General features: G+C 37.2%; 1 protein-coding gene across 7 annotated transcripts; it reads right to left on the reverse strand.

Annotated features, from left to right (window-relative positions):
* Positions 1–227: 227 nt before the first annotated feature.
* mgarpa (mitochondria localized glutamic acid rich protein a) lies at positions 228–13,373 on the reverse strand. Of its 7 annotated transcripts, none has more exons than XM_079630743.1 (8): positions 12,820–13,362; positions 9,155–9,255; positions 8,960–9,065; positions 8,192–8,209; positions 5,378–5,713; positions 2,478–3,551; positions 2,187–2,237; positions 228–1,630 (listed from the first exon to the last, which is right to left on the reverse strand). In XM_079630743.1, exons 1-7 carry the CDS (start codon positions 12,902–12,904, stop codon positions 2,218–2,220), a joined length of 1,740 nt encoding a protein of 579 aa, XP_079486869.1. In that variant the 5' UTR covers positions 12,905–13,362; the 3' UTR covers positions 228–1,630; positions 2,187–2,217. The 7 variants fall into 7 exon arrangements, with proteins under 7 accessions (XP_079486869.1, XP_079486872.1, XP_079486867.1 ...); XM_079630741.1 differs by having other exon boundaries at positions 235–1,630; positions 2,485–3,551; XM_079630740.1 differs by having other exon boundaries at positions 235–1,635; positions 2,485–3,551.
* Positions 13,374–13,980: the final 607 nt, after the last annotated feature.

A 13,980-nucleotide genomic window follows, 5' to 3' on the forward strand; every position in this document is an offset into this window, starting at 1 on the left:
ACTGTGGCTTTGATACCTTAAAAATATATATTATTATTATTATTGGAAAAGCAATCTGTGCTGTCGTAACCTTATACAAATTATTATCACTGTCCTCGAAGATCCTTTCCTTTGAATTTACCAAAATTAGGTCTTTCTCAAATCCAACATATTAACAGCACTGTATACAGTGCCAGATAATCAAATCTGACACTCTTAATCTTAGTCACACACAATCACACTGAAATGTGTTTTAACCCTTTATTTTTCTTTGATGTACAGTACATTCACAGTTTAAAAAACCCTGTTCAGGGACTACAGTGAAAGTGAAACCTCAAAACAGCACAAGAATATTACATCCCTAACTGTTAAAACAAAGACAAAAGAACTTGTGAACACACCCTTTATGATACGGAAACATACTTCACATTATTCCCTCACATTCACATTATTAAGTTGTAATCTTACTCATAATACTCAAGGTCCCTTTTCAAACATGTAAAGAAAGAAAAAAAGAAACTGTTAAGTCAATTGTTAAGAATCTTTTCGTGTAATTTCCCTTGTGAATCAATTTAGACTGATAGACTATAATGGTAGACAATTAAGACTATACTATAGACTCTAAAATTTGAATGAGAGGAGATTAGCATCTAATCAAATCAAATGAGAATCAAATATGATGCTGAAAGTATCATAGAAAGTGTAACTTTGGCATTACAGGTCTGGGGACATTGCTTTTGACACAACAAGGAAAATACTTTATTATGCACTTGTCAAGCAACAGGTTTGCATGATGATGACGACGACGGACTGACGTCATGTTGTATTGATGGATCAATACAACAAACTAACAGAGAAGAGGAAAACAAAGACAGAGGATGCAGCAGTGTGATTTGCCTTTTGGCCTTTAGAAATTAATTATAGAATTCTGACTTGGCATGGCATAATATTTTAATGATTATTTTGATAAATGCAATCCGTTTGTCAGTTGTTTTTGTTTTGACCTATCGTATGACATTGTAAATGCAAGCTGGTTACTTACTAATACTGGTTACTGGAAATGTGTAAAAAGAACACTGTAATTTTAAGCTGAGGTAGAAAGGTACAAATCAAATTTAGTGTAAGTTCATAAATAATGCAAACGGGAAAATAGCATAGATTGAAGATAGAGGAGAACCTGAAGTTTGACCAGAAAACTGGTGGCCAGCATGCAGTTATGGCAGTGTTTGTGGCAAATTTGTGGCCTTGCTGGTATAGTAACTATTGACACTGCAATTCCTACTAATGTGAGGTTTGAGGTAGGGTTAACTATAGGCTTCAATGTGCAGTTGACTCAAAAAGAGTAGAGTTCCATTTATAAGATCGGTCACAGCATTTCATGCATATTATTATTGTCAAGAAACCTGTATCTCTCATATCAGAGAGGAGTGAATGTTCACATGAAGTAACCACGTTTCAGTGGAAAGAGAGGTGTACTTAAGAGCGGAGTGGGAAGGTAACAGCACTCTGGGTCCAGTGTTAAGATTACTGAAATCCAGAAGGTCAAATTGTTGGTGGGCTCAATGTGGACGCAGGCAATAGGGAAAGGGGAAGGCACATCACTAATTCTTTATCAGGGAACCGGTTTACTATCCCAGGACACCTGACTCTACTAAACTGAGAAAAAGACAAAAAGAAACCAAAAATTGTCATGTCAATGTACACTATGATTCAAAATCTTGGGATTGGAAAGATCTTAAAAAGTCTTTTAATTTGATCAAAAACACAGCAAGAACCATAATAGTGTTACAGTTTAAAATAAATGTCTTCCATTTCAATATATTTAATCAAATGTAATTTATTTCTGTGATGGCAAATCTGAATTTACTCCAATCTTCAGTGTCACATGATCCTTCACAAATCATACCAATTTGCTAATTTGGTGCTCAAGAAACATTTCTTATTATTATCAATGTTTAAAACAATTGTGCTTGCAATTTTTAATTTTTTTATTACTGTGATTAATTGTATTTAAGATTTTTTTGTTTACTAGAAAGTTCACAATTTTAGCACTTCTTGTAAAAATGTAAAGGTCTTAACTGTCACTTTTGATCACTTGTAATGCATTCTTGCTGAATAAATTGGATATCTATAAAAAAAATCTTACTGACCCAAACATTTGAACAGACACGCAAAGATAAAAAAAAAAGATTTCCACAATACGTTACCTTTTTTAGTTGCTGCTAATACATCTGCACTTTAAGCAAATGGCGCTTGCCCTATGAATGAAATAAAAGAGTAACATTTAGATCATAAAAAGGAGGTTACAAGGTGTATCATGAGCATTCATTAAAAACACATGTCTTGGATCTCTTCAAATCCTCTATAAAAAAATGAGTATTCACCACTTTCTCTTTTGAATCACTATTCAGTTAGTTTCAGGTCAAGTTTTGGTTAAACTAAATTTTTTGCTATCATCATGATTTAGTTAACTCAGCATTGCATTGTTAAACCATTACCTGTTACCTGACCCGATGGCTCTTCACCATCATCAGGGGCTGGGATGATTCTGCCAGTCAAGGGGGCCACACCAAGCACCATGGGCTTCTTTTCTGTTTTGGGACCTCCCTCCAAGACAACCACTATGAAGTCTCGTTTGGGGTCTTCCAAAGCATCAGGTGCACTTGATGTTTCAGCTGGAGAAACCTCCTCTGCCACCACTGTGCTCACAACATCTGGTTCAGCCACTCTTTCTGTAACATCCACAACCGGACTTGCTGCTTCTTCCTCAACCACACGCACTGAAATCTCCACAACTGCACTTTCTGCGATCACCTCTGAACATGCTGCTGCCTTCACTTCCTCACCTTCTTGTGCTTCTAGGACGACTGCTGGAACAACCTCTTCTGCTACCGTGGCTGCAGGTGTTTCCTCACGTTCTTCAGTTACCAAGAAAACTGGCACCTCTTCTGGAACAGGTGCTACATGCATCTCTGGTTCCGGTTCAACTGGTGCCTCTTCTGTCACTGGGTCAACCAGTACTACTTCTATCACAGGGACATCAGACGCCTCTTCTGAGCTTACTGGTGAATCAACTGGTGTCTCCTCTGCTGCTGGAGCCTCTTCTACCACTACAGTAACACGTGGTTCCTCTACAACTGGGGAAACTGGTGCCTCTTCTGCCACTGGAGCAATAAACACTTCTACTACTGGTGAATCAACTGGTGGCTCCTCTGCTGCTGGAGCCTCTTCTACCACTGCAATAACAGGTGGTTCCTCTACAACTGGGGAAACTGGTGCTTCTTCTGCCACTGGCGCAACAGACACTTCCTCTGCTACAGCAGCATCTGGTGCCTCTTCTGCTACTAGTGACACTGGTTCCTCTTCCATCACTGGAGCAACGGGTGCCAGCTCTGCTATTGGTTCACTTTCCACATTATCTGTTGAAGGCACCTCAGTGTGCTTCTCTGGTACAGCTTCAACTGGCACATCTTCCACAGATACAGACACCGCAGGAAGAACATCGACCACAGAAGCAGCAGCCAGCTCTACCGTTTCTGCATCTACTGGGCTGACCGACTCTGACGGAGCCACTGCAAGACACAATCAAGCCATCCAATAATCATACAAAAAAACAGACATCAGATGTTTGAGGTGACAAAATAATTAGTTTAAATATTGTTCTCTTTTTTTAAATAAATAATGATATTGCATTGTGTGAAGTTTAAAACAGCAGATGGATCTAGATGCAGACACAATGGGAAAGATAGAAGTGAGACTACTAAAAGTACAGTGCAGAGGTTCATCCTCACTACAGTAGAGATAGATCTAACAGCATGGAAAAGAGCTTAAGTAGTTTAAATAAAGTTCAAGAACATTAATTTATGATCTATGGTGTGTATATTTCACAGAATTTAAGAGATTTTTGACAAGAATCATGTGTGTTAACACCATGCAGCTCCATTTAGGAGTTTCCCCATTATTTAAAACATGCAGTACATGAAGAGGCTTTACTGCCAAATATCACATAGAAAAGGACACACCACAAATTTGATCACCACAAAAATTAAGATATGAAACTTCTAACATTTTGTGATGGATTTTTGAATTTAGGGATGATATCATAGACTATAATGTACAGCATCAGGACATCAATGATCTTTAAAAAATCAGCTTTAAAAAAAAAACACTTTTAAAAAAAAGAGGATGAACTTGCCAATGTTTAACGTGTAATATTTCAGTTTGTAAATGGAGATTTCAGAAAAAAATTAAACACAGAGAATATCTTTTTGATATTTATCCATAAGTTTATTAAATGGCTTCGAAATCCCTTATTCATTTTTGTTACACGAATGCCTTTTTTCCAATTTCATTGAATCACACACATACTTGAGCTCCTTGGTAAGTAACTGAGTTCCTTGTCAGATCAGTCATACAGAGGAATATAAAGGGGAAACTAATACAGAAACACAGCTGGCCTAGTTGCTAGGGAGCAAAAGACTCACAGATTTCACAATATCAACTGGCGTGTACCAACTAAGTGATATCTGGCAGAGAAGCACATGTTTGGACAAATCCAAAAATCAATAACTGCACTGTTAAAGTTATTACAGAACAAATAACAACATACAGCAGTACATTTGCAGCTCTTCTGTGTAGTTGTGCCTCTGTGCAGTTGTGCCTCAAAGAAGAGGTAAGGCAGGATAGAAGTTAAAAACGACAGGAGGCTGGCTCAGATTTTTAGAGGTCGAGAAGACAGACAGTGAAACTGAGTGTAAGAAACAAGAACAGGAGAAGATAGTCTGAAGTGTGTCCACTGGAATGTTTGGTCAAATGTAACAAAAAGCAGCAACTTTGGATTCTCACAGTGTTTTCTACAGTTATCATTATATAAGTTCATTAATATAATTTAAATATTCCAGCAAACTCCAGGAATATAATGAGAATATACACAATCAGCTGTGTGCTGTTTAGTGGGATTACATTATTGCACTGCAAGGATCAAATCCTGTTCTATAACTCACCAATGGAAACAGAGGAAGTACAGTACGATGAGGACTATACAGTCAATCACATGCACTTTCATTCAGTTAATGTCACTGAGCTCCTTACAACTTCAGTTAATGACTAAATAATCTAATTGGAAGGGAGGAAAACTGAGGATAGATAGAGAGACCTGCAGGTCTGCAATAAAATCTAGCAAGTGTCTAAAATTGTTCAAGTGTCATGTTTTGTTCTTTCTTGAGATTTAAGGATGACATGTTCGGATTAAGTGAAACAGTGACCATTTTGCTATAAAGGACATTTAAATCTTCTGTTTCTCGTGTGTGTAGGTGAGTGTTTGAGTACCCATGAGCCATTCAGACCTCTGTACTAGTAGCCTCAGCTACTGCCTCCTCTTGGGAGGCTTCTGGCGTACCGTTGCTCTCTGACACCGTCTCTTCAGCTTGGATGACCGGAGTAACAACAGTCTCAGCTGCTGCCTCTACTTCCTCTGCAACCTTCTGCACTTCCTCTGCCACCGCTGCCACCTCCTCTGCCGTCTCAGCAACAACCCCTGCCACCTCAGCAACCACCTCTGCAGTCTCTGCGACCATCTCGGCAACCTCTTCCACGACGGTCTCAAGGGTTCCCGTCTCCTCTCCAGTGGCCTTGGCTGTTTCCAGCAAGACCTCAGGTGCTTCAGCAGCTACATCCTCCTCGGCTGCGCTCTCTACGCTTTCTGCCACCTCTGCTTCCTCTGCACCAGCTTCTTCTAAACGGACAACAAATTAGGAAAAATTAAGCTACGTTTCCATTTCTTTTAGCATTCTTCTAGTTAATTTTGAATCTCACATAGAAATGACCAGGTCATATTTATCCCCAAACTAAAAATAAAAGGATATGAAGTCATATTTTGCCTAAAGAAAATGAAACCTATTTTTAGACTATTGAGATCGTTTTAAATTTTTTTTAATGACAATTAAGAATATTTTGCACAAAAAAGAAAGAAAATATTTTTATTTAATACCGTATCATTATGGTAGAGTAATTCAAATCATCCTATCCAGACACAATGCTTTTTTCTTCATCTATATTAAAAAAGGATAAATAAAATTCATAAATACCATGATGTTTTTAAAAATGAGATAATTGCATTTTTTCCTCAATTTATTATTTATATAATAAATACTCATTATTAAAAAATATTAAATATTTATTTTCTTACATTACTAAAAACTTTTATAAAATTTTCCTTAGGTAATTAGTTGCAATTAGCACAATATTCAATAGAGAGTTTTCATTTATGAATATAGAGAAGTAATAGAGCTTGCAAAATAGCAATACCTACACATTAATAATTTAATGGAAATTTATTGACAGTTTTTGTAAGGTGGTACTATAATTCACAATACCTATGATGACTTCCATATATTAATAAATAAAAAATCTGTGTTGAGATTTATACTAATTGCAACTAATTACTCAAGGAAAATTAAATTTTTAATATTAATAAGGTTTAGTAACGTGAGAAAAATGTAATTATTTAAATAAGTATTATTTAATTATACAAATAATAATGATAAAAAAGTAATAATTTAATATGCAAGTAAAGTATGTCATTGTAGTATTAATTGAACAATTTAAGTTATGTTAATTTCCTAGGAACATTTGCGTAGCTAAGAACATTTACTTCCCCATGCCATTCCCACGCACACAACATCCATCTTACCAACCTGGAAATACCTCATCATAAGGGTATACAAGGAATATAAATCCAGCTTTGTCAAAATCACTAACAACATAATCACTGAAGGCAGCATGCAAAACCCAAGAATGAGAAGGGAGGGTGTAAAGAAAGAAAAAAAGAGGGAGAAAGGGGCTGGGAGGACAAGTGAGGAGAAGGAATACAAAGATGGCTGAGCCTTACCATCTCTTCAAAGCTAGCAGTACCAGCAACTCTGTGAATTCCAGCAACACAGAATGACAAACAAAGGGCTTTGTTGTGTGTGTTTAATAAGTTAACCCAGCTTGGGAAGCTTTCTTTTACATGTCTTTCACCAATTTTAACTGTATTACACCACAATAAACAAATTTAATTAAGGGTTTCAAAGTCAATGGAATAAAGAGAAACTTAAAAAGATAAATATCAGTTCAATGAAATAGCAGGACTCATAATGACAATAACTCAGGAGAGAATCATCCAAAAAGTCCTGACTGAAGACTATAGGTGCCCAGCCACGACTGTCCAAATTAGTTTACTCTGGAAAGAGTCAGAACAAAGACACAGTTAGGAAAGTAAGGAAAGAGATTAGTTAAGAGTTTTGAGTTCGTTGTTCAATATCATGATTTCATTGTTCTGTTTTGACATTTGAAAGACTACAGTGTGTGACCACAGTATCAGAAGACCACTGTGCTTAGTGCTAGTGCTATTGGCTGGCAAGTCTTTCTGGACTGGACTGCAGTGATAAATAGAGGATCACAGGTAAATAAGTAGGGAAAGAGGGTCGTGAGAGAGAATGGGAGTGCACAGGGGTGCAGACGGATCATATAAATGGTTTATTCAAGAGGAGAGTGACACAGTGTCAAAGAGAATGACACCCAGTTCTGATTAACAAGCTTTCTGACAAATAGGATCAGGGGATCAGGTGGGTTAGAAGGGTAGGACATGAGGACAACTACTCAATCCAATCTCAACGACACCAAGAAAAAATATGCAGCATTTCATCAAAACCAATAAATAAGGCTTCCTCTGCCTTTTTAGCACACTTTTCTGGTTTTCTATTTGAAGTTTGTTGAACTGATAACAATAAACAAGAATTTTGTTTTTGCAGTTTAGCCATTAGATAATCTACCCATATCTGCCCATTGTAGTGTCTTTATAGGATATTTGTAAAACTTAAATTAAGTTGATCCTACTTGGCATATAGCAAATATTAATCAGATCAGGTCATAATCTGTGTGGCAAGAATATAATCTTTGTCCAGTGTTTTGCAGCTATCAGCCAATAAGATATCAGGATCTATTTAATGGGAGGAGACGAGCGCGCTAGGGGGCGACATAATTTAGTTACCATCTGACCCTCAGAAACCAAGGCTATAATACATTTCCAGATTACTCATAAATATCCCACTGGTTTTAAGACAAACAGATGTGTGATAATAGACATTTAAGTACATTTAAATATCAAAGTTATTTACTATGGTACAACATGGAGAGATTTTGACATAAAAAAGATCACATATAAACTCACCATCATCCTTCTCCCCACCTAAAAAAGAACAACAGAAACATGAAATGTTAAATTTTAATCTGTAATCTGAAACCTGAAGCTGCTGTATAAAGCTTTGTCAACAGACACTTACTCATATTAGACTGCATAACACATTACATGCATGTCCGCTTATTTAAAATACTTGAATGGGAGAGAGTGTTTCAAAGCTCCTGTAATTTGATAAGACTGTTTATATAGTGCTTTGGCTCAGATGCAGGAGTGTTAGAGAAGCTTGGATATGATACAATTATTCAATGTGGTGGAAGTGGTTTTGGCAAGACTGAAATGCGTACTAAGAGGGCAACATGTCTTTTGTTGTGGTTGTAATTATGTGTAGGAAGGGCTGCAATGGATTATTTATTGGCATCTGCAGTAGATCTCGTAGATACGTGCAGTAGATAAGTTGACAATTAAGATCAGCAGTCTAGATGCCACTGAGAATTAAACTTTTAGGGTTACTATCAGTGATGTGCGAAAAGCATTGGTTTTCATTAATATCTGCAACAAGATGCCAAAGATTGTCTATATGTTACCTTATGCCTGTATCTTTCACCTTCACATTTCATTATAAACTTCACAGACATGAGAAGGCTATACAACCAGTTTTCAACCTTCTGTAACCAGATAAATAATTTCCATTCATGCACCCTAGATTTAAAACTACTCATCTGAATACTAAAAGTGACATTGGCTGAAGTTACAATGCTGAAAGCAGAACTGACACTGAGAAAACAAAACCAGACTTACTCTTGGGCGGCCATGGTTTGGGTTTCCACTCAGACTTGGGACGAGCCTTAATTTCATTAATACGGTCATCAAAGCGTTCTTTGTCTGATACAACTGTTCTGTAAACCTATCATAGAATTCAAAAAGATATTCATTCAACAAATGTATGATCTGACATCAATCTATATCAATGGTTTGAGCTTTAACCATACTTACATATGTCAAGGAACCGGCGCAGGCTCCTACACAGAGGATGCCGTACAGGATATTATCGGCGGAGCCACCAGGAACTGATGACATGAGCCTCCGTGGAACGACTGCATAGAGAACAGAGGAGTAAGGGAATGAAGAACATATTAGTTGAGGCAACGATTACGGTCTCATTTCGACAGCTGTGTCCTCCGCAGGTCGCATTTGTCGGCCACATTTCTCTAACTCTTTCTCTCTAATAGTTTTAATAGTGTAGGCTAATAGAACTCAAATATTTTTTGTATTTAAGAGTTAATGTTTTAGTTAAAGTGCCTGGCACAGAGATTGACCTCCATGGCAGTAATATGGAGGTCCTGAGCTGCTTCCTGCCCAGTAGGTCACTGCCTGATTGGATTCCTGTCAATGGTTTAAGGTACCTATAAATATGCCTGTCAGCATTCATCCGGATTTTTAAACATTAACTGCATCAGAAATCGTATACTCCCCTACTATATAATTGGCAAAAAACAGTATGTGACAAAAGTATCATGTCCGAATTCACAGTACTCATAAAAGAGTAGGCAAAAAGTACCCGGATGACCTACTTCTTCCGATGAGATTCTGAAGTGTGCATACGACACTTTACTATCCCATGAGACCATAATGACAACACGGCGAATATACGTCCAGGTTACAATCATACTATATAGAACGTACTTTTTTAGCGGTCGAGAAGTAATTACTTCAAAATAAGTGCCTACTTAAGAGAGTATGCGATTTCGGTCGCAGCCATTGCGTTTTTGCATTTCCGTGACTTTAAATTCAGTATCACTCTATATAGAAGATTATCTCGAACAATTATTTTTATATAACATATGTATTGGTCAATGATTATTCTACTGTGTAAAGAGAATTATGCATTGTCTATTTTCTTACCTAAATAATTGTTTAATAACCAAATATTCTACGTTATATTCTATAGTTGAATGACTATCTTAGTACAGACAGTTCCTTGTCTTAATAAAAGTTTGAGGTCAGGGAGCAACTTAGATTTAGAAAACCATCAGTGCAGTACAACCATGATGATTGAAACACAAAGATCCTTCTGACATGGTAGAGGAGCCTTTTTTCAGGAGTCTCTTCAATATTCTCATTAAGATAATCCAGTCACTTGTGCCCAGCTAGAGTAAATGGGTTCTAGACACCTCCGTGTTATTTATACCAACTAATCTGTTAATCTTCCCTAGGAGTCAAAGGGTGAAGCAAACAGAAAGTGAGACATGCTTAGTTAGACCACTGGGAACCAACTTGAGTTTTTCAATGTCAGATGTTGATCAATATCTAGGTTGGCGATGGCCAATATAATACCTATATTTACATAAAACAATTTAACAACAGCAAATAAGACAACTGCTGAAATTAAACAAACATGTATTTTACACAATAAAGATTTTTAAAATATGGTAATCTCGGTCTTATATTGACACCTAGTGGTGTGGAATCAGATGCAGCATCAAACAAAACAAAACAAAACAAAACACAAAACAAAAGGCTTTCCATTACAGATGCTATAGAAATGCCCTGTTTGCAGAAAGTCACAATTATTTTATTCTGCATGCGAGTGTCCAATACTATTTTTATTTTAACAATAGGCCTGCTATGTTAAAAGGATAGTTCTCCATTACAACATAATCATCATTTACTCAACTTAATGTAAGTTGAAAGCATGACCTGTTTTCTCAAAACATCCATCCTGCAAATCACCTTCCAAAAAAAGATTAATCACAGCTTGATACTGGAACGGTTGAGCGGAAAAGAGTTAAAATGAAAGGCTTTAAGCTAGTGGTGTCTGACAAGTGTAGGCCTACTGTCCAGCCGTTAATGGCTATTTGAGGAGATATTTAGTGGGTAGGACAGACAGATTTAATCTATGCTTATGTTGTTTTTTTTCAACAGATTTTCAAGATGTAATATTCTTATTAACTGCATTACAAATATCATAACCTAGATTTTCCACATATATTGACTCATCTAATACAGTCAAGCAACAACAAGGGCAGACAAGTGTCTTGCTTTAAGAATGTCTGCTTGTTTATTTAAACAACCAGGGTTTCCCAACAGGGGTCTATGAGCCCTCCTGGAGTACATAAAGTTGGGGGTCTGTGAGTTTAAAATGCAAGAGCTAAATTCAATAGAATAATAATAAAAGCCTAAATGTTTAAAAGACTAACACAGGGGTTTGGGTGATAAAAAAGTAGAAACCCCTGAACCCTGAGGCAATCATTAATTTCGGAATAGCATACTAGAGCTAGCAAACAAAAATTCTGCTTGAAGTAGTATCTAATAAATACGTACTAGTCACAATTGGAATACATACAGTAGCTGATATTTGAATGAGGATCTCCATTGAAGTCATTGGCATTAAGAGTGTTAGTAACAATGAAATGGTTCCTAGTCACTACTGAAATAAAAAAAAGTATCTTAAATACTAATAGTATATATTTAATAGGTACTAGTATCTACACTGAAAAAGACTTGAAACTATTTTCACTCACAACAAATTACAGAGGCCCTAAAGGGACATTGTGGAGAGGAAAATAATGAAATGGTGGGGAAAATAATAAGTCAATGCTTTTGTGTTTTCTTAATTAAAAAATAATTACAAAGAAATAGAAAAACTGAAATAGTATGTTCTTTTAAAACTTACTTGCTTTGTCTACTTTTATTTTCTACAATGTACTGAATTAGGTGGCCATCTAATAAATAATAAATAATATCTAATGAATAATAGTATATTTTTTTTTTTTAAGTACTATTACCTCAATAATACTAGTATACCTAATCGAATTGATACTAGTAGGATATAAATATTTTTTTAGAATGAATTGCTAAAACGGCTTGCCATCATAGACAGTATATAAGAGCTTGCCATAGGCTACAGCCACTGAGTTCCATAGGTCCGCGTACACAACCACGTGATCTATACGTGAAACACAGAACACCGAACACCCTGAAGGTCAAAAATCAAGCGGTGTATTCATACTTAAACCATGATGCCAAAAATAAAAATTCAACCGATTCCCTATTACGCAAGTTCGTGTTTCATAATCCATTTAAGTGACGACGGAATGAATTTGACAGACATTATTTGAATCATATTCAAGAGTTCACAATAACATAACTTTTCACAACGTTTAAAATGCAGTGATAGTTCGTGTATTTTGAATAATAAATATGTGCAATATGATTACTGCAGATTTGCACTGCCCAAGATGGCTACATTCTTGTGTGCATGCATGGTGCCAGGCTGCGGTTTTAGATGTGTACATTGTGTTCCCTGCAAATGACACGGCGAACATGTGTTAGTAGTAGTAGGAGGCGTGTAACCTCTGACTGGCAATACAACTTGACAATTATCTCAAAAGCCATTTAAAAAAATGTGAAGTAGGCTACCAATAGGCTCCGACTGACCTTCATGTCCCCTTAACCCTAAACTACATGTCATCGGGCCAAACAATTGTACATTATGATACAAATCAGCCCTAACACATTTTCAATGTAAACTAAAGTCGAAATGCGTGAAATAACAATATTAGCAGATCACGAAAGCCCAAAAGACAACAAATATACTGCAAATGATATGACTAATAGATATAAACAAAACTTAACGAGACAGATAAGACGGTCCTCACCATCTCTAAAGAGGTGAGCACGATTGATGGACAGTCGTGCCAGAGGTCCACCACACCTCTGCCAAGATGCTCTGCATGCAAACATGGTCCAAATTGCCACTGCCACGGGAGGAAAGCAAGCAGCGTGAGAGTCCAATGGAGGCGCAATGAATGACTGTGTGACAGTGCGGAGATATGCGGAGGGGAGGAGTGAACTTGAGGGGAGGAGAAAACGCTCATCGAATCCTCCTCGTGCTAGGATTCACTGGCACGATGGCCTTAAAGAAATGAAGTATGTATTTACTCAAATGCTTTTTAACCACATGCGTATAGGCGTATAGGATGTTACAGACTCTTTTATTTTATTTTTTATCACTGGAATTTAAGTTCCACAGACTGACACCCTGACATGGTACCACCAGCACTGAACAACACCCCTTAAAGGGATAGTTCACCCAAAAATTAAAATTAGCCCATGATTTACTCCCTGAAGTCATCCTAGGTCAGGGGTGGGGAACGTCGGTCCTGGAGAGCCACAGCCCTGCAGAGTTTAGCTTCAACCCTGAAAAAACCCCTCACCTGATTGCAGCCTTAATGATCCTAAAGACATTGATTAGCTGGTTCAGGTGTGCGATTAGGGTTGGAACTAAACTCTGCAGGGCTGTGGCTCTCCAGGACCAACGTTCCCCACCCCTGTCCTAGGTGTATATGATTATGATATGACACTCTTCTTTCAGATTACTACAATCAGAGTTATTAAAAATAGCTTCCAAGCTTTATAATGTCAGTGAATGGCCGGTTTCTGTTTTAAGTCCATAAAAGTGCATCCATCCATGATAAAAGTGCTCCACACGGCCCAGGGGGGTTAATAAAGTGTGAAGTAAAACAAAAAGATTAAAATAACTTGCTTGCAGCAGACGGCCATACGCAAGTCGACTTGCGCCAAAAGAGTAACACTTGATGATGTATGGCGTAGGATGTAGGAGTAGCGTAAGCTTTGACGCCTCTCGCGGTTCAAACAAACAGGGCTGGGGCACAAACTCAAGCTCCTCCGACATTTCCCTTTAAAAATTCTCGTTTTAGACTTCTAATACGTGACTGGTGTTTTGTTTTGCTCTATCCTCAGCGCTTCCACGTTCGTCAATGCATCGTGCGTTTTTCTTACACGAACGCATCGCTTTG

Source organism: Phoxinus phoxinus (assembly GCF_949152265.1).
Source record: "Phoxinus phoxinus genome assembly, chromosome: 12".
Taxonomy (NCBI): Eukaryota; Metazoa; Chordata; class Actinopteri; order Cypriniformes; family Leuciscidae; genus Phoxinus; species Phoxinus phoxinus.